Source organism: Garra rufa, chromosome 16 (assembly GCF_049309525.1).
Source record: "Garra rufa chromosome 16, GarRuf1.0, whole genome shotgun sequence".
Classification (NCBI taxonomy): domain Eukaryota; kingdom Metazoa; phylum Chordata; class Actinopteri; order Cypriniformes; family Cyprinidae; genus Garra; species Garra rufa.
Genome location: NC_133376.1, coordinates 42,028,756 through 42,051,109, shown reverse-complemented (window position 1 = coordinate 42,051,109; position 22,354 = coordinate 42,028,756). Strand labels below are relative to the sequence as shown.

Here is a 22,354-nt window from a genome sequence, read left to right as displayed (position 1 = left end):
AAAAACTTAGAACAGACAGAAAACTATGTATTTTTCTTTTTACAATTTTGAGGGGAATAAAATGTATAAAATCAAGCAAATTATATATGAACATATCCCTCAGTAAAAACCTTCAGGATATAGACAGGAATAAAAATGTCAAGTTTGGTGTGTGTAAGTGCTACTGAAGTGGAGATTTATGGCTCAGTGTAGGAGAAAAAACTCATTTTGAGAAAACAGCCTTTAAAAATATGGATTGTAATTGAAATCTATTGACACAAATAGATAAAGTGCTATAAAAGAAACACTAAACAGTGTCTTTTGGATGTTTTCTTTCCACTAGTCTGAAAAAAACACTTTATGAAACAGCAAAAAGCCCAAAATCTTAAACTTGACAGGTGCATTGTCTGCAGTGTCTGCCCTTAAAATATTAAGTTTTGTTTTATGAAAAATGCATTAAAATTAAGTGAATTATGGCTAAAATGAGAAATATATCTGCCAATGGGTTCAAAAAATAAACTTAATTCAAAGTGTAAACAATTTTTTTTACTCCATTAACACTTCATTCTCACAATTCTGAATAAAACTCAAAATTGCAAGATATAAAGTGAGAATTGTGAGAAAAAAAATGTCAGAACTGTGAGGAAAAGAAGTAGCAACTTCCAGAAACAGGATTTCATAATACAATTTTTGATATTTATTTTAGAAAACAGTATTTAGAACATTCAAGTATTTAATTTGTTTTAAAACAAGACAAAATACTAAGTAATAAAATCATTTTGCAGTGATTATTAATTTGATTTGTTTGTGTGTGTATGTCAGAGGATGGTCAGAAAAAGCATCGTTGTGCGTCGTTCATCGAAGCATGGCTCTCAAATCCCGGCTCTCAAACATCTCTCTCTGCTGGATCCGGCTCCTCCAGAACCACCTCTACTCCAGTCCGGTTCAGAAGAGAGTCCCGTCTGTCCGGACCGGGTTTACCTGCATGCGGCTGCCATCTTTCAGAACACACACCTGGAGAAACCAGCCTCTCACAGGCTCATCAGCTATGGGAAAAGGTCAGAGGTCAGATTGCCTGTTGCAAAAGATGAGGCGTCTCAGCGATTAGCGTATCAACTAGCCTTCAACACGCTCAAATGTAAGTGTGAATCATGTTTACTAAACTCAAATGAAGAGAAATTACTAAATCAAGCTGCTTCAAAGTCAGTTCATTTTCTTTTTCTGTCACAAGTGCATTGGAATAAAGATTTTCTTACTATATTTGTCTTGTTTTCTGTTACAAATATCTACAAATTCTTAAATCAAGATACGTGTACTTAAGTTTTGTTGTATGCAAAGTGCATCAAAATGAATTTAATTTTTGCATAAAACAAGAACAAATATCTGCAAAATATTCAGAAAAGAGAAAACTAGATTTTTTGTGTTTTAAGCATTTAACTCAATTATTTTTGAAACATTTTTCAGAATAGAAGACAAACCCCCGGTTTCAAAGACAAAGCTTAAGCCTAGTCCCAGACTAAACTGCAAGTCTGAGCTGTTTCAACTGAAAGAAACTTGCACTGATTGATCTTAAAATATATCAGCGCCTTTGTTTTGTTTCGAGATGCACACCAATAATGTTTTATTCTAACTCACATTTATAAAAAAAATACTTAAATGTCTTAACTGAACTATGACTTAATCCTGGCTTAGTCTAAGCCCTGTCTGTGAAACCAGGCCTTAGTATCTTAAGCCATTTTGATTTAAGAGTTTAGATATTTGTGCTGGAAAACAAGACACAAATTTACAAGACAGTAATTGTTTTGCAGCGTATTTTCTTTTTTTCTTCACAAAACAGAACAGAAAATATTTTTTTTGTTTCAACACATTAAGTGTTATTTTTATTTCCATTCATTGTTGATGGAATGGGCTGGTTCCTTCCCCATATACTGTCTCTGTTATCCATCCCACATGATGGTCAGTATCTGTTAGCACTGTGTCGTTTTAGCAGAATATTTAATCTGCTGGTTCTCCAGAGGACGACTGCTTTAATGAGCTCAGTGTACATCGCTGTGGAGGAAAGGGTCTGCTAAACGACAACTAACTAATGAGTCTCTTTGTGCCCGAGAGACTAAGACAGAGTTATTACAGCATAACGCGCATTGTGTCCTGTGTGAGGATCAGCGCTGAGTAATGCGTCACAGTTAAAGCTATGCTTTGCAACCTTTTTGATCACAAATAATGACTCCATTAAAGGAGTAGTTCACTTTAGAACAAAAATTTACAGATAATGTACTCACCCCCTTGTCATCCAAGATGTTCATGTCTTTCTTTCTTCAGTCGTAAAGAAATGATGTTTTTTGAGGAAAACATTTCAGGATTTCTCTCCATATGATGGACTTCTATGGTGCCCCCAAGTTTGAACTTCCAAAAATGCAGCTTCAAATGGCTCTAAATGATCTCAGCCAAGGAAGAAGGGTCTTATCTAGCAGAAAGATCGGTTATTTTCTAAAAAAACATTTAAAATTTATATACTTTTTAATCTCTACACAGACACACACAGAACTAGAAAAGATGAGCATTAGAGGTTAAAAAGTATGTAAATTGTATTTTTTATTATTATTTTTTTTTTAGAAAATAACCAATAGTTTTGCGAGATAAGAAACTTTTTTCCTCGCCTGTGATAATTTAGAGCCCATTGAAGCTGCGTTTTGGAAGTTCAAACTTGGGGGCACCATAGAAGTCCATTAAATGGAGAGAGATCCTGAAATGTTTTCCTCAAAAAACACAATTTCCTTACGACTGAAGAAAGAAAGACATGAACATCTTGGATGACAAGGGGGTGAGTACATGATCTGTACATTTTTGTTCTGAAAGTGAACTACTTTAATGAGAGAATGCAAAAACAATTCTCAAAAAACTCATGACAGACTAAATTCTGTTTCCTTTATGAGTTCATGCAAAAATTCACATTCTGTCATCATTTACTCCTCCATGACAACCTATAAAACGAGTTAATCTTCGAAACACAATTTAAGATATTTTAATAAAACCTGAGAGGTTTTTGTCCCTCTGTTTTAAGTACCAGGTAACCAAATCTTCAAGGTCATAAAGGCATTGTAAAATGAATTGAGCTCTGTAATCTAAGTCTTGTGAAGAGATACGATCACTTTATATGATGAACGGATGTCATTTTGACTTTTATTCATGCACATTAGTATATAGTGAATCACATAGCGTAATCACAGAAGCTTGTGCATGCTTTATATTCACCATATGTAACGTTTGGATGGAAATAAAGGCTTAAATTAAATCTGTTCATCATTTAAAGCATTCATATATCTTCAGAAGACTTGGATTGAACCGTTCAATACGCGTGGATTCAATTTGCAATGCTTATATGACCTTTTTGGATCTTTTAGGGGTTGTCTACGACTGTAGGGACAGAAACCTCCCAGGTTTCATTAAAATATCTTAATTTGTGACCCTGGATCACAAAACTGGATCTTAAGTAGCAAAATCCAAAAATACATTGTATGGGTCAAAATTATCGATTTATCTTTTATGCCCAAAAATCATTAGGATATTAAGTAAAGATCATGTTCCATGAAGATATTTTGTAAATTTTCTACTGTAAATATATCAAAACTTAAGTTTTGATAAGTAATATGCATTGCTAAGAACTTTATTTGCACAACTTTAAAAGCATTTTCTCAATATTCTCCAGATGTTTTTTTTTTAAATAATTGTATCTCAGACAAATTTATTCAGATGATGTATAAATCTCAATTTTAAAAAATTTACCCTTATAACTGGTTTTGTGGTCCAGAGTCACATTTGTGTTTCTTATGTGTCTTGAACTTTAGAACAACATGAGATTTTTATTTTTTTTGGGGGGTGGACTTTATAAGGTTCTTCACAGTGATGCCATAGAAGAACCATTTTTGGTTCCACAAAGAACCGTTCAGTCAAAGGTTCTTTAAAGAACCATCTCTTTCTTACCCCTTTATAATCTGAAGAACCTTCTTTTGTTTATTTTGTGAAACAGAAAGGTTCTTCAGATGTTAAAGATTCTTGATGGAACCATTCAGACAAAAAAGTTTCTTCTATGGCATTATGAAGCACCTTTATTTTTAAGAGTGTATCCCTTTAAGTCTTGTTTTCAGAAAAAATATCAAACAACAAGAAGCAATATCTGTCGTTTTGTTAAGAAAACAAATTACATAGGGAAAGCAAGATTATTTTAACTAGATATTTGTTCTTGTTTTCAGCATAAACTAATTCATTTTGATGCATTTTTCAGAAAACAAGACTGTCTTATGTCATTTTGGCTCTCCACTAAAATTTTGATTTAAGAATGATTAGAAATTTGTACTGGAAAACAAGTCAAAAATACTGAGAAGAAAATTATTTTTCTGCAGTGCGGCAAACCTACAGGAAAACAATAGTTGTAAAAAACTAAAACAACTGGTATTTATTGATAAAAAGTTTTTAGTTACTATTTAATAGGGATATAACAATTTCAAAATCGCACAATGCGATAATATTGCAATATAAAGTCCACAATACAATTTATTGCAATATTGAAAAAAATAATGATTAAGAATTGAAAGAAAAAAAAACTAAATTTTGTACATTCTAAAGTTAAATTCTTCTATCTAATGCACTTTGAGAGTTAAATAAAATGAAGATCTCTAACCCATGTTCTTAACTAAGAAAAATGTATGTTACCATTCTCATTAACAAATGACTTTAAATGAATTTAAACCTAACTGAAACGATTAAATTATAGGGATGTAATGATATTATCAATTCGCAATACTCTTGATATTATCGGGGACACATGATGAAACGATATACAGTAGGTCTTACGGGCAAAAAGTGTAGATTTTTTAAACATTCTAAAATAAAATGTCTTTAAAGTTGTGTTTTGAGCCACTATGCTTTGGCCCAGTTATTGTCAAACAAACTAAAACCGAAAGCACAATATGACCTTCATCAAGTCTGTTTTTGCTGCACGTTTCAACACGAAGGCCTGTGTTTTCCGCGCCTATAAACGGTTCAGTTTTCAGTGAATGCAGTCGTTTATTGCATGTGCTGAGAGTTTAGCGAAAATTTGGAAACGCAACGGCCACCAGTTATGCTTTATTTTTAATGCAGATTACAACATTTCACTAGATTTGTGGTGAGACACATTTTGTAAGTCTGTTTTAACTGAAGCTAGAGATTTCCGTCAAAATAAAAGCTTAAAAGTGCTAGATAAATTGCTGACAGCGAGTGGTTTTAATGCAGTCCAAATTCATAAGTGTACAAATGAGGTATTAGAAAGCATTGTAATTTCCATTGTAAAGCATTGTATAAAAAATAATATACTTAGGAAGTATTCATTTTCATTTTTTTGGTGGTGCAATTGTTTTACAACATATGTCTATTACTGTTAATATTATTATTAAATTTTAATTAGATTGGCTTCCTAAAACACCAGTGTGAATGTAATTTATACTGAGACAGTATATCACAACTAAAAAGAGGGTTGAGTGCCCTTTAAAGTTCAGGCACAAGTCAAGTTTTGCATTGCTAATTTGTTAATTTATCTGCCTTCCTTAGCGTTCCTCTGTGTTTAAGATGAGAAAGACAGGTCTAAATCTCAAAGAAGGCAATCAAATCATTCTTTCTTATCTCATTCTTTATTATTGTCTTGCATTTAAGTATCACTTTTAGTTCAGCTGCTTCCACAGATCATTTGGTGAGAAATGTTTGAGTATTTTTTGAAATCTTGAGCCAGTTTTTGAGATCTCTTCTGAGACTCAGGTCTTTTTGTCAGGAGAAACATCTGAGAAGCAGGAGTCTTCATTTGCGTACCATTTAATTGTAAACATTTGAGACATTAATGGGATCTCATTTGTGATTTCTCCCTGTGGGAACATGTCAGAGACAGAATGATGATGGATGGCTCTGTGAACTGAATGGATAGAGTGATCTGAATTAAGTATCTTCATTCTGTTACCCATAATGCAACAGACCAGTCGACCAATCATCTGCTCTCTGAGCTGCTCGGCCGATTAAGGGCATCTGCCGGACGATGTGATGAGATACGGAGATTGATTTCTCTGTGTGTGTCGGTGAAGAGCGTGTAGGGCAGGTGGTCTGACAAGCGTTATCCGTCCATCAGTGTCCGAGCGTGGATAAACACTAATCCTACATTTCCCAGAATGCCTTTCTGCTGTCATACGGCTCATCAGCATTCATTAGGCAGAATTAGGAGTTAAGAAATGATCACAGATGTCTCACAAACGTCTCTGGGCCTTTACATGCACCTTAATTAGAGGCGCTAATTAAATGCAGACGCTTGTTGTCGAGCTGAATGTTAATTTCAAAAGCTCATTGTGGCGTGGTGAGATCGAACAATAAATACAAACGCTGTCTCTGAAGAATATGTGATACTCTGGTCTATGTTTGAGGGTGATTATAGTGGAAGTCTAATAAATAAAAGAAAGTAAATAATAATACATTTATTTTACAGAACACTGTAAAATAAAACATTAATAAATGTAAAATAAAATAATTGTTATTATTAGTAGTAATAATTAAAATACTGTGTATTATTATACTGTAAAAAATTGAAGTTACAGTGCAATTGTCTAAAAAAGTGTAAAAAAATAAAATATCTTAAAAAATATACTGCTAAATAAATACTATTATTCTGTAAAAATTGAGCATAATAATTCTATTTTACAGAACAATTGTAAAAATAAAATTATTTAAAACTGTAAAATAAAATTATTATTATTATTCAATAAAATATTAAGAAAATATGACTATTTTAATACTACTGTTCTGCAAAAATATTTAATAATGACTAGTATATTATTATTATTAAATATTAAGAAAATTAAAATAATTATAAATAACTATAAAATAAAAATTATGGTGATTATTATTAATAAAATTGATAACCAATATATTTCTATTGTAATACTTATACTGTAAAAATAAGCATTTAATGATAATTATTTTACTGTATCATTTTAATATTGTATTATTAACTGTAATATAAAATTATTATTAAATTTTACAGTACAATGCTATTACAATAATAATGTATTTCATATGTATTGAATATTTTTACTTAATAATAATAATAATAATAATAATAACAATAGTAATCATAGAAAATCTTAATCATTATAATTTTATATGATTTTATTTTGGCCAACTTTAATGCTCAGTCTTGGAGGTTTCATCACATTCATATCAGCAGAGTACTAGTGATAATTGACTTAAACAGCACTAAATGTTTACATGTTAACAGTTGAAGGCTGTATAATGTTGAAGCATGTTTAAGAGCTGATTTTGCACTATAGTGAGCTCTGAGAACAGCGCAGTCAGATAGGATCAGAAGTGAGACTGAAGCTTGTGATATCGATGTGGCTGTTTTGGTTTGGCGAGCATGTTTCACATGAGACCGCACACCTGGGAAAACCTGCTTTAATCTGTCTTAACTCCACGCTGCACAATCAATACACACACAAACGTGACTCACATGTGCACTAGCGCTCTGTGTGCCAGACACACACAATCAGGAGATCTGCAGGAAAATAGTTTTGTAATTGCCCTCCAAGTCATTTTTAAAACAAGTCTTGATTTCTGTCTGTGCAACACTGTCTTTGCAATCAAAATGTGGCTGCAGACAGTTAAACAGATGCAGGAGTGAAAAGACAGTTTGCACAGTTCTCAAATATTGTAAGAAAACAGATTTTGAAAGCATTTTGAAATTGCTGATGTAGATGACTAAATACATTTGTCTTTGCATTGAAAATACAAACTGTTGCAGTGAAAATGTGGTTGTAGAGGGTTAAATAGATGCAAGACTGAAAAACTTTGCAAATAACGTAAGTCATCTAAATGTAAGAAAAATGTATTTGTTATAAAAGGTTAAATTGATTTATATTTGCAGTGAAAATGCGATTGTAGATGGTCAAATTGGTTTCTATTTGCAGTGAAATGTGGTTGTAAAAGGTTAAACTGATTTGTATTTGCAATAATAATGTATTTGTAGAGGGTTAAACAGTTTTTTTATTTGCAGTGAAAATGTGGTTGTAGAAGGTTAAATGCAAGACAAAAAAGCAGTTTGCTAAAAGTCAAGTCAAGTCACCGTTATTTAGATAGCGCTTTTAACAATACAGATTGTGTCAAAGCAACTGCACAGTTTTTAAACAGCACAATAGTGTGTTGGTAACACATTATTGTAAACAACCCAAATAATGTAAGAGTGTTCTTTGCAGTGAAAATCTTGTAAATGGTTAAATTGATTTGTATTTGTACGGAAAATACTACAATAAATAGTCAAATAGATTTGCATTTGGTGTAAAAATGCAGGGTTAAACTGCTTTGATTTTATACTGAAAATGCGGTTGTAAAGGGTTAAACAGTTAAACTGATTTGTATTTGCAGTAAAAATTTAGTTGTAGAGGGTTAAACTGCTTTGATTTTATACTGAAAATGTGGTTGTAAAGGGTTAAACCGTTTAACTGATTTGTATTTGCCGTGAAATCGCGGTTGTAGATGGTCAAAATGTTTTTTTGCAGAAAAAATGCAGTTGTAAACGGTTAAATTGATTTGCATTTTCAGGGAAAATGTGGTTGTAAGGGGTTAAACCGCAATTGTAAAGGGTTAAACAGTTACATTGATTTGTATTTGCAATAAAATGCAGTTGTAAAGAGTTAAACTGCTTTGATTTTGCACTGAAAATGTGGTTATAAAGGGTTAAACAGTGGTTGTAAAGGGTTAAACAGTTCAAATTAATTTGTATTTGCAGTAAAAAATGAAGTTGTAAAGGGTTAAACGGCAGTTGTAAAGGGTTAAACAGTTAAATTGATTTGTATTTGCAGTAAAATTGCAGTTGTAAAGGGTTAAACTGCTTTGATTTTGCACTGAAAATGTAGTTGTAGATTGTTAAACTGCAGTTGTAAAGAAATAAATAGCTAAATTAATTTGTATTTGTAGTGAACATGCAGTTGAAAAGGGTTAAACTGCATTTGTAAAGGGTTAAAAAGTTCAATTGTTTAGTATTTTCAGTAAAAATGTGTTTGAAAATGGTTAAACTACAATTGTAAAGGGTTAAACAGTTAAATTGATTTGTATTTGCAGTAAAATGCAGTTGTAAAGAGTTAAACTGCTTTGATTTTGCACTAAAAATGTGGTTATAAAGGGTTAAACAGTGGTGGTAAAGGGTTAAACAGTTAAATTGATTTGTATTTGCAGTAAAATTGCAGTTGTAAAGGGTTAAACTGCTTTGATTTTGCACTGAAAATGTAGTTGTAGATGGTTAAACTGCAGTTGTAAAGAAATAAATAGTTAAATTAATTTGTATTTGTAGTGAAAATGCAGTTGTAAAGGGTTAAACTGCAATTGTAAAGGGTTAAACAGTTAAATTGGTTTGTATTTGCAGTAAAAATGCAGTTGTAAAAGGTTAAACTGCTTTGATTTTGCACTGGAAATGCGGTTGTAACAGATTAAACAAATAAATGTATTTGTATTTGCAGTAAAAATGCAGTTGTGAGGGGTTAAACTGCTTTTATTTTGCACTAAAAATGCAGTCGTAGATGATTAAATAGATGCAAGATTCAAAAGACAGTTTTTACAGTTTGCAAATAATGTAAGAAACAAGTCAGTGTGTGTTTTCTGGATTTTGGTCTGTAGGTGTGGTTTGATTCTGTCTCTCTCTTGTTGAAAATGTGATCAAATCCATGAGATGCTAATGAAGCAGGCATCGGTTGTAAAGGCCAGAGACTTTATTGGTCCAGTGACCTTACTGACGCCATGATCGCGTTCACTTTGCACTTATTGGCGTGGAGGGGCGACGGCATGATTCGTCTGCGGCTTCATCAGTTTTCATCAGGTTTGCGAGTGCAGGGACACGTCCAGAGGAGATTGGAGCTGAATTGTCTCCGGGTTCGTGGGATTGTTGCAGTTCACTGGAGGAGATAAAGGCTTTTTAGCTGAGCAGAAAATCCACAGGGTTCATTGTGATTTCGTCCTTGAGCAGCACAACGGTTCCCCTGCCAGAGATACCGTGGTAAATATCAGCCTGCAGGAGATCTCATGAAACTCATGCAAATGACCTGATTAAAGCTCTGGGCCAAAATGAGTCGTTTTTCACGCTGGGCTCCTTCTCTTCTGACAGACAGATGAGTGTGTTTGTGTGTGTTTCACACATCTAAGAGATAAAGAAGAGAAATGGAGCTCCGTCCTTTGTGTTCATCTGTCACCCCGCTCATATTTTTTTCTCTTTCCTTTCATTTGCTGTTCTTTTCTCTGCTGTCGTCCATCACTGGACTCCCTGTGTCGCATGACTCCGCCCAAATGCGTGACATCATTAATTCTGCTTCTTGACTCCACCCACAGTCCTGACATCATTGCTCCCGCTCCGCTCCTCCACCCAGAGCGATTATTGCTCTTTCTTTAAACCAGCAACCTTCAACAAGAGCTAATAAGCAAAACACAGTGTAATCTCAGTATACGGCCCTGAACAGATCAGCACTTCTCCTCAGCGGTGCGATAAACATGATTTTCATTCTCCTGGAGTTCCAGACCATTAGTGAGGCTGCAGATTTATTCTGTGAGGCGTTTCTCCACCGAGAGTTTGGCTGAAAAGCTGCTGTAAATGTGATCTATGTGATGACTATTGTTTGAGTTTGTATCGGCCTCTTGTGCTTTTTCAGCCTCTTTCTATCCTCGCCTTTGGCTCTCCTCTAATTGGACAACAGCTGTTCTGTGGCCACGCCCATATGCAGTGCAGATTCCTATATTATTGGGCAATTTGACCCAGAGCAGTGATCATGTATCATGTCTTGTGTGATGACTATCTGTCTAACGTAGGGTTTTTACACCTGGTTTCACAGACAAGGTTTAAGCCTAGTCCTAGACTAAAATGTAAGTCTCAGCTGTTTCAACTAAAATAAAATTACACCGATTGATCTTAAAATATATCTGTGCCTTTGTTTTGTCTGATGATGCACACCAGTAATGTTTTTTTTTCTAAGCATGTTTATAAAAATCGCTTAAATGTCCTAATTGAACTATGGCCCAATCCTGGTGTAGTGTAAGCCCTGTCTGTGAAACCAGGCCTTCATCTTTCAAATATCACAGACCCTCAAATATGATCATTCTCAAAGACACAATTTATATGGTGAAAAATAATGTGTGAGCATATTTAAGTGAGCATATTGTAAGTAGCATGGGTATATTTAGCAAGCAATAGCCAAAAATACATTGTATGAGTCAAAATGATTGATTTTTTTTATGCCAAAAATCAGTATAAAGTAAATAATAAAGTAAAGATCATGTAAAAGTAAATTTTTGAAATTTTTGATTAGTAATATGCATTTCTAAGAGCTTCATTTGGACAACTTTAAAGGTGATTTTCTCAATATTTAGCTTTTTATGCACCCTCAGATTCCAGATTTTAAATAGTTGTATCTCGACCACATATTATCATATCCTAACAAACCATACATCAATGAAAAGCATCAATAGAAATATTTATTCAGCTTTCAGATGATGTATAAATCTCATTTCAAATAATTGATCCTTATGACTGGTTTTGTGGTCCAGGGTAATGCAATTATGTTTTTTTTCCTATGTGTTATAGGACTGTTTATTTACTAATTTGATTATTTATTAATTTTGTTTTAGTACATTTTTTTTACCTATTTTAATTTTTTTACTTTACCAAAATTATATTTATTATTTAGCTATTTATAATAACCTAATTTTGATTGTTCATTTATTTTAATGTAATTTTTAATTATTTATTATTAACCTAATTTTGATTATTTATTCATTTAAAGTGTTGCAAAGATTTATTTATTTATATACTTATTTATGATTATTTTAATCAGTTTTTAAATTTTAAGTTTTAAACCTAATGTTTATGTCATTTAATCTCATTTTATGATTATTTAATTTGGTCTCATTTGCTATTATTTGTTTATTTGTTTTATTTTATTCTGGTCATGTATTTATTTTTGTTTTAGCAAATGTTTATTAATTTAGTTTAATCTAATGTTTTATTCTTTATTTATTTAAAAAAAAATTGAACATTAAGTAAAGATCATGTTCCATGAAGATATTTTGTAAATTATCTACCATAAATATATCAAAACTTAATTTTTGATTAGTAATATGCATTGCTAACAACTTCACTTGTACAACTTTATTTTAATCTGATTATGTATTTATTTTTTAGTTTGATCGAATGTTTATTAATTTAATTTACTCTAATGTTTTATTCTTTATTTATTTCTTTAAAAATAATTAAACATGAAGTAAATATCATGTTCCATAAAGATATTTTGTACATTTCTTACCATAAAAAAAAAAGCAATTTTAATAGTAATATACATTGCTAAGAACTTCATTTGGACAACTTTATTTTGCTTATTTTAATCTGGTTATGTATTTATTATTGTTTTATCAAATGTTTATTAATTTAGCTTAATCTAACGTTTTAGTCTTTATTTATTTAAAATTATATATCTTTTTATTTTTAATTAATTGCAGGTTTTTTTTTATAATTTTAACCTAATTTAAAATGATTTATTTTAATCTATTTTGTAATTATTTATTATTTATTTAAATAATTTTTTTATTTGTGCAATTACTCATTTATTTAATTATGTATTTATTTATTTTAATCTAATAATTTATTATTGATTTTTTTTTCATCTTATTTTTTATGCAATTTTTTCAGGATTTTACCTTTTTTTTTTACTTTTCCATGCACTCCTACTCCTCTGATTGGATAAGAGCTGGGCTGTGGCCACGCCCATACATAGTGCTGACCGCTTTATTAACAGCCGATGTGCTCCACTGGAGGTCATTATCTGCCTTTGTTGTAGATTTTAAATGTTTGAGCACAATTAATCGCTTAATGAGTCACAGATCAGAAGGTTAACGACCGGCTCATGAATCACATCAGAGGAAGAGAGCCTTCCTCCTATATTAACACTCTGTATGTGTGTGAGAGAGAGATTCTTCTCAGTGAATTTATGATCATATTTGCTGATATTCTTTGCCCACACGCTGTCAGGGCGGAAGGATGGGATGTTTGTAGTTGTCATGGAAACGGCCGATGGGCAGAGTGGGAGCTCCCAGCTGTCAATCACGATAAGAGCCTTATCTTGGGCCGCACACATCATTCACACGATTCCTGCAAGAGCCCTTCAGATGCTGCGGCTGTACCTGCTGAAGATTACCGTCCCGCAGGAGCGCCAACTAAAAACAGCCACACGCAAATCCCACATGACTGATTTCCCTTTTACTCGCGTGCAAACATTAAGGAAAACTCCCGTCTCTCGCTCTGCGCTCGGGGACACAGATGCCTGCTTTATGATTTGTAATTCCAAGCGCTATACTCTGGAGAAAAGAAATAAAAATGAATGAGGTTCTCTATTTTTACTCACTCAGGGAAAATGAGCTATAAAAGGGATTTGTGCGTCCTTTGCTTTTGATCTTCTTAAGGTACACAAATATAATTTTCGCTGAATTGTGAATTCATCAGATTGATTCAGTTTAGAGGTTCAGTGAACGTGGGAATGTGTGAGAGATGTTTTATGTTTTAAGGAGTGTTTTTCATTTTCCTGTTGTTCTGCTTCTGTATTGTTTCTTTAATCTTCAGCAGGAAGTCAGATGGTGACTAAAACCATCAAAAAACTTGTTTTTCATCAATTAAACAGATGTTTGTTATTTTAGCTTCTTTTCTTTTCCTCACACAATCATACAATATGGCTTCAGAAGACATTAGACATATGAACTACTGTTATCATACTTTTATTGCATATTTTTGGCTCATCTATTTCTTTTTTAGTATTGTATACACTGTAAAAAATTTGCTGTAGTTCTGCAGCTGGTTGCCAGTAACTTACTGTAGATTTTTTATTTATGTTATTTACTGGCAACAGTTTGTTCAAAGTTAAATGAACATTAAACATTAACAAGTCTTTGTCTTTACAGAATAAAACTATAAAATAACAACCTACTGCAAAGCATTCTGGGAACCAGAAACCTTCATCAACCTTTTTCTGTTTTTTTCCTTCAGATTTTGGTTCCCAGAATGCTTTGCATGAGGCTGTTATTTTAGTTTTATTCTGTAAAGATAAAGACTTGTTAATGTTTAATGTTCAATTAACTTTGAACAAACTGTTGCCAGTAAATAGCATAAATTTAAATCTACAGTAAGTTACTGGCAACCAGCTGCCAGTAATACTGTAATTTCTACAGATTTTGTTTACAGTGTATGTACTGTTATTATAGTATTCATTTATTTCTGGAAGTAGTTTTTGTTTGAATATTTTCAGGTTTCTTTTTATTTTGAGTTTTAGCAATTTAATGGGCTTTTATAGTAATATATTAAATTGTTTTTTATAAAATAATCTTATTTTATATACATTTTTAATATTTCTATATAGATTTAATGTATTTCTGTTTCAGTTTTTGTGTTAGAAGTTTTAGTACTTAAAGTTACTCAGTCTTTTTTTGGCTTGATTTTTTTATTTTTGTTTTTTGTTTAAGGAACCTTTCTAGTTTTTGTTTAATTATTTTAGCACTGCAAAACAATTAGTTGTGATTAATCAATTCAAAATAAAGGTTTTTGTTTACATAATATATGTGTGTGTACTCTGTATATTAATTATGTATATATAAATACACACACATATGTATTTTGAATACTTTGTTTAATATTTGTATTTAAATACTTGTATATAATTTATATTATATGTATGTCACATTTCATGTCTGTTTTGGCCATTGGTTTCTCCCATTGTCTCCCCCTGTTGATCTGTCATCATTGGTTTCGCCCTCATCATCCTGTCATCCCCGTCACCTGTGTTTAATCATTAGTTAGCCTTTATAAGTCTGTCTTTTGTGTACTTCGTCTCTCATCTCGTCTGTCCAGCACGTCACACTCATAACAATATAAATATTAAAATTTTACATATAAATCTAACATATTGTGTATTTATATACACATAATAAATGTAGACAGTATACACACATATACTACTTTTATTTTGAATTGATTAATTGCGACTAATAGTTTTGCAGCTCTAAATTATTAAGCTTAAATTTTCCATCTAATATTTTGTTAATTTATATTATTTAGTGAAAATTATTTGTTTTACTTTTAAAAACATCACCTTTTATTTTTACTCATTATAGAGGTATTTTGAATGTTTCAAAATATTTAATATAAAATATCTAAAATAATGTTTAATATATGTCTCAGTCTCACATAAAAAAATACTGTTAATGCTAATTTTTACAGTGATTTTTCACTAGTCTGAAATGAAGCAGTTTAATTACTTTTCTCTGTGGTTTGAGTAAGTCACTTGAGTAAAATGATTAAGTTTACTGTTTGGATATTTTGTAATCTTAATACCTGTGATCTAGAAATATATCAGGCCTCTTACCTTGTTTTAGTCAGTGTATCTTACTTTTCTTGGTTATCTGGACTTACATGTTTCTTTGGTCTCATTTCTGTAGATCAGGAGCTTCTGGAGGACGTCCTGATTGACAGCTGCTTCTGTCTCTCACAGCCAATGGTGAGTGGAGGGCGGGACTCTTATGTGTGTGTCTTGACCCTCAAACAGGCCTTTACAGGGGTAAATGTGTATGTGTGTGCACTTGTACAGCTATCTTTGTTAGGGACATTTCGAGTTTTAGTGAGGACAATTTTTGTAAATTGAAGACATTTTGGCCGGTCCTCACTTTCTGAGACCCCTTTAAAGGCCTGAGGGTCAAGACTTGGTTTTAAGGATCGGGTTATAATTAGGTAAAGGTTAGGTTTAGGATAAGGGTTTGGGTAAGACATTTAGTTCTGATGGGTAGGTTTAAAGACCTGGAGATTGCATTGTGTCACAATGTCCTCACAAAGATACAGAGTGTGTGTGTGTGTGTGTGTGTGTGTGTGTGTGTGTGTGTGTGTGTGTGTGTGTGTGTGTGTGTGTGTGTGTGTGTGTGTGTGTGCCTGGTATTCATCACGTTGTGGGGACCAAATGTCCCCACAAGGATAGGAATACCAGTAGATTTTGACCTTGTGGGGACATTTCTCAGGTCCCCATGAGGAAACAGGCTTATAAATCATGCACAATGAGTTTTTTTTTGATGAAGTAAAAGTATGTACAATCTCCTGTGAGGGCTAGGTTTAGGTGTAGGGTAGGGTTAGGCCGATAGAAAGTACGGTTTGTACAGTATAAAAACCATTACGCCTATGGAATGTCCCCATAAAACATGTAAACCCAACATATGTGTGTGCGTGCGTGCGTGCGTGCGTGCGTGCGTGCGTGGGGTGTGTGGGGGGGGGGGGTCATTTTGTCTGACAATCTGTCTGTCTGACTTCCTAATGAAACAGAACGTCCATAACTGACTAAAAACTCCCAGAATACACTGCAGGTGGTAAATGTGACTGCTGATGGCCATGGTGCAAAGACACTTACAAACGCTCAGCTGCGCATTTATACACGCATTCACACACTTACGCATGGATACACACACACACACACACACACACACACACACACACACACACACACACACACTAGAGGCTGAAATACAGCCGCTGTAAAGGATGAATCGTTTGTCCGCTGCTGCTTTGGCAGGTCGTTACTCTGAATCTTAAGAGAGACTATAAACTCTGAACACAATGAACCACAAACACACACACACACACACACACACACACACACACACACACACACACAGAATGACCTCTAACGAGCTGACACTAATGTTGATCAGCAGATTAACATGCTCAGATGTTACTCTTTGAATGCTTATGAGACTTATTAATGAAACTTATCAATTATACTTAAAAAAAAAAAAGATTCAAAGTTGTAAATGAAACAAAGATTAGTAAGAGTGTGTTTTGCAAGAAAAGACTAATTCAGTCTGTTATCAAACTGTAATGCGTCAATGGCTGCATAATCAAAGCTCAAAAACGAAAGGCTAGTAAAGTATGTTAACAGAAAGATATGACAGATTTTTGGTACACATCATCTTTAAAGTGTCTAGTATTAATTTGCGAATTCACATATATTCAGTTTTGTTGAGAGTGGTCATGAAAATGAGTAATCATGGGTTTAGGGTAGAAGGGATACAGCTCTGGCTACACGGCATGCACACATCAATCTAATGTTATTTATTATCACACTGTACAACAATAATACTGTTTTTGTATTATAGTAAGGGTTAAGTTTAGGGTTGGGGTAGGTGTAGACGTTAATAAAATATCATAGGTAGAACAATTAATTTCATTGTTAGTTTGGCTGCAAATGGCTGCATTTTCCATAATGATTGCCAAGGTGGGTATTTTGACATAATTCTGTGTAGGTATGTTTCTGTTCAAATAAAATAAGATGTGAAAGACGAATCAACTCAGTGTTTCCGGGGTTGGAAACTATCTCTGTGTGAGATGCGGCTATGCACGCACTTCAGGTGTGTGTCAGACAGCAAAGAGTTTTCTGCAACTTAATGCACTTAACTCTTTTAATGCCAATCAAGATGTTGCATGCCCAGTTTATTCTCTGCTATATGCGTTGACTTTTTTGCAACGTATTGAAGTATCCTATTATTAAAATGACTCATGCATATCGCAATATTTACATTTGCTATATTTTGATAACTTCGATATATCATGCAGGCCAAATATTTACAGTCATACAACAGTTCTTTCTGGTGCTCGATTATGATTGGCTGATAGGAGTGTGATATTAGAGCAATATCAGAACTCCAACAGCCGCCGCTTCACAGTTTGTAATCATATCACGATTGTGGTACTGATTACAGTGAGTGTCATGCTGGACACCCAAATCAGGTATAATTTTTTTAAATATTACCATTTTTATGTCATGGAATGTAGTTTTGAGAGGGTTTCAGATGAGAATGTACTTGTTTATAGCTCAAATAAGCAGTTAGTTAAGAAAGATAACGTCTATTGAAAAATTTTGCATCAACCTTTTCAGACATGAGTGCTCCAGACCGTCAGTGCATTCATGAACCCGCACGAGAAAATCCTTTTCTGGAATTTACAGCTGGCTCTGATGTCTGAGATAGAATTTGTTTTTGGCAAATCTAACAGGCAGTCTTTGGTCTCATTAATCTGTTATTTGCTCCAGAGCAAATCGTTTTGGCAAAATGTCATCATGTTAATATAAATTCAATGCTGTACTGTATATCAGAGCGCTGCCTGTGTAATTCTGACTAAATTGCCTAGCAATTTTATAATGGCTGTTGTTGTTTATTAAATATTATTATTCAATACATTATATTTTATATAAATAATAGTACGATTTAAAAGTGTGAATATTAAGAAATGGTGCGTGTGTTTGTGATGGTGATTTTAGTTACATTGTTCCGCCGTTAGATGGCAAAAATAAGAAACGGAAGTTATTTTTGTTTTAACAACAGCTCTTGACGCAGCTAGAGATTTGAATCTGTGGGGGAAGTAGTTCTGCACAAAAAAAAGGGTTTTAAAGACACTCTGTTTTTGTTTCTTATGTATTTACACACTTGTGTCGTCGAACTGTTGTATAAACACAATATCACATGGGTGGGAATCTTCAGGCACTTCACGATCCGATTCCGATTCTGGGAGTCACAATGCGATTCCAAAATGATTCTTGATCTACATTTTTTCCCCAATTAATTCTTCTGCTGTGCAAATACATCTTTACAACTTTACATTTTAACAAAATCCTAACAAGGTTTAACAAGGTTTCTATACTTTTTGTTTATAGTTGGAATCTCTGTATGTCAGTACTGCCATCTTAAAAGTAGGGTTGTGAATCTTCACTGGTTTCAAGATTCAATTTAATTACGATTTTCATTATCAACTAAATATCAGGATGCATCACATTCTCAGTTTTCAATATTACTGCACATGGCTACATTTTCATATCAAATTTATTTTGTGCAAAGTTTACTTTTTTATTATTATATGAGCAGGCTACATTTTAAAACAATTATAAGTGTTCTTTAAGTATCTGAAAGTTTACAAACAATACTTTTTTTTCTCAGCATTATTGCCGTTTGATTATTACTGATGAGATTATAGACAGTGGCAGCTTTAACAGGCTTCATTCAAACTCATGCACAGATCTATTTCCATATATCAGATGTTTTGTCCTGCTCTGAAAACATAACTGTGTATACTGTACATCAGTTTCGTATAAAAGTATTAGAAAATGCATGTGCATTTAACCACATCCGCAATCGAGCTTCGTGCATCTAATAGTACTGCATTTCAAACGGCATGAATAAAAGCATATATAAAGTAAAACACAGAATTGTTGAAGAGAGAATTGCAATGCATCAGAGAATCAATTTTTTATCCCATCCCTGGCTATATGGCTGTATAGCGGCACGCTGTGTTTACCTACTGCGAATCACAGCAGTGCCAATATACAGCCATTTCTTACATCTACTTGTGTGATATTGCTCATTTAAAGCCATTATTGGCCAATTCCGATATAGGTCTGATAATACTGTGCATCTCTATATATTATATTATATTTTATTATATATCTAAGTGAATTAAATGTATAACTTAATTGTTTTTTTTTATCTGGGATATTCAAAAGTAACAAGTTTAACTTTGGTATCTGATCACAGTTTGGTCCATTGTGAGATGCATCAAAAAAAAAAAAACGTCTTAATTTGATTCCCATTTAATCTCAGTGCTCTCTAGAAGAAACAATTGAGATATTACTTAGATTTGAGATAACAACTGAGATCTCATTTGTGATTTCTGCTTCCCTGTAAGAGTGTGTGTGTGTGTTTCCTGCAGTTATTGATCAGATGTAGTGTATAGAGTTCACTCTCAGTGTGTGTGTGTGTGTGTGTGTGTGTGTGTGTGTCTGCTGCTCTCTAATGGGTCTCAGCTATTAGGTCGGTAGCATTGAACCCATCAGAGACGCAGTTACCCAGCGACACCAGAGGAATCTCACGGGTCTGAGCCTGACCTTCACAGAGGACAAACACAGAGAGCAGAGTAAACCCTGCAGCAGCTGCTCATGATTAGGGCTGAAAAAGACAAAAATAACAAAATTTGCTGGAAAAGTCCGTACGAGCCGGAGAAATAAAGCTGAATCCAAAGCTGCATTTAAACCACCAAACTGAGAGCTTACACTGAATCGAATGGCAGAAATGTATTTAGACATGTGGAATCACTAGCTGAAAAGTTAAGTAAAACTAAAGGTAACAAAAAAAGCATTTTTGTTTCTTCAAAATTACAATAAACAATTAAAAAAAATTCAGCATTATGTCTTAGTTTAACCTAACTAAGCAAAAATAAAAAAATATATAAAAACTAAATAGACATTTAAAAAAAAGAACAACAATAAAAACTAGATTAAAAAGTTTGTCAAGACAAACTAAGTTGGCTTGAGAAAACAAGACCAGAAAGTTTAAAACGTTTTAAAGTTTGACAGTTTTCAGTCTGAAATATTTTGAAGTTTTAAATAGTTTTAAAGTTTGATTGGTTGATAGATGATCAGCATGTTGTTAGCATAATTAGCATGTTACTAGCATGTTGCTAGCATGATTTTATCACGATTCGATTACCATGTTGCTAGCATGATTCTAGCATGTTTCTAAAATGATTAGCAAATTGATAGCATGTTTCTAGCATGATTAGCATGTTATTAGCATGTTTAACATGATTAGCAAGTTGCTAGAACGATTTTAGCATGATTAGCAAGTTGTTAATATTTTTCTAACATGATTAACAACTTGCTAGCATGTTTCTAATATGATTAGCAAGTTGCTAGCATGATTACCATGTTGCTAGCATGATTAGCATGGCACTAGCATCACTTGGAAGTTAACATGTTTTTAGCATGACTATCATGTTTTTAACATGATTAACATGTTATTAGCATGATTAGCAAGTTACTGGCATGTTTCTAGCATGATTAGCACGGTTCTAGCATTATTAGCATATTGTTAGCATGATTTAGATAGATAGATTAAGCCAACCTAATGGCAAAAAATACAACATAATTACTAAAACTTCAACTACAATTTAAGTGAAAGCGAAAATGTAAAACTAAAAACTAATTAAAAATATTGAAAGCTATAATATTATCATAATTATACTAAAAACACAGAAAACAACACACACACACACACACACACACACACACATTGACAACAGAAAGTTTGTAAACAGCCCATTATTATATGTATTATATTATATTATATTATATTATATTTGTCTGTATCTCTGCAGCTGGATGATAGCATGAGTTTGGTGGCCGTCATGCTCACTGACTTAATGGACAGGAAGTTCCTCCCACGCCTGCTACCGGCCAATCAGAAGGAGGAGGAAGTGAATGCTGTGCGGGATGTGGAGGCATGTCTGCTCAGGTGGGTCAAAGGTCAAATCAGAATTACATACTACCCACAATGTTGTACAATGTATCACTAAAAGGATAGATGGAGATCTCACAAAGTTCTGTTATAATCAATAAAGCTCTAAACTACACAGTGAATCTTTTATTTACATTGCGTCTGCACTTAGTCATGAGATGATTCATGAGTGCGCAAAAAGGCACTTAAAAGGGTCATTGGATGCAAAACTAACTTTTACATGTTGTTTGAACATTAATGTGTGTTGTATGTTGTGAACATAACCACCCTACAATGATAAAAATCCATCCAGTTGTATTTTTTAATCTTTAAAAGTAATATCCCCTTTTTAAAATCAGCTCATTCTCAGCTTCTTGTGGGTGTGACGACACACAGACAGAGGCCCCTCCCACGATAGTTGATTGACATGAGCGCCTTACCTTAGCCCCGCCCTCACCGAGCCGAAACAGTCCGACTCCGATCACCATTGTGTGACTCAGGTGCAGAGGAAGACAAGAATGTGTCCGATTGAGGATGTAATAATGAACATAGCAGTCGTCATTTACTCCATAAATCTGAGCCGCTGAAGACACAGAGGATTAACGTTACTTTCGTTTTTAAAAGGAAAGCGCCGATCCCGATCTACATATGCGTCTATGTTCATGCGAATCATTCCTGATGCAGCTTCACCCACAGCAGAAGTGAGTAGAAAGGTTTTTTTTATGCATGTTTGCAAACAGCCTTTCTTAATAAAGTGCTTGTTGGCAAGTTTCACAGCTAAATGCCGCTAAAGTAAACATTACGGCTCATAATCCCACATCAGAGAGGGGCGTGGCGAGCAGAGCTCATTTGCATTTAAAGGGACTGTGCAATAAAATGAGTTGATTTTTTGCAGAGCTGATTTTGACAGGATAAAAGGGTGTTTTTTACACTACTATTGGGAATTTTTAAAGGATAACTATTGCCAAAATGCAACCTGGGCTGTTTT

General features: G+C 33.4%; 1 protein-coding gene across 1 annotated transcript in view; it reads left to right on the top strand.

Annotated features, from left to right (window-relative positions):
* The first annotated feature begins 804 nt into the window (after positions 1 to 804).
* The window catches only part of LOC141288155 (putative methyltransferase NSUN7), a 44,420-nt gene continuing 22,870 nt past the window's right edge, over positions 805 to 22,354 (top strand). Inside the window, exons 1-3 of the mRNA XM_073820256.1 lie at positions 805 to 1,117; positions 15,505 to 15,563; positions 21,248 to 21,384. Coding sequence (XP_073676357.1) covers positions 805 to 1,117; positions 15,505 to 15,563; positions 21,248 to 21,384 — 509 coding nt within the window. The remainder of the gene's footprint in view (positions 1,118 to 15,504; positions 15,564 to 21,247; positions 21,385 to 22,354) is intronic.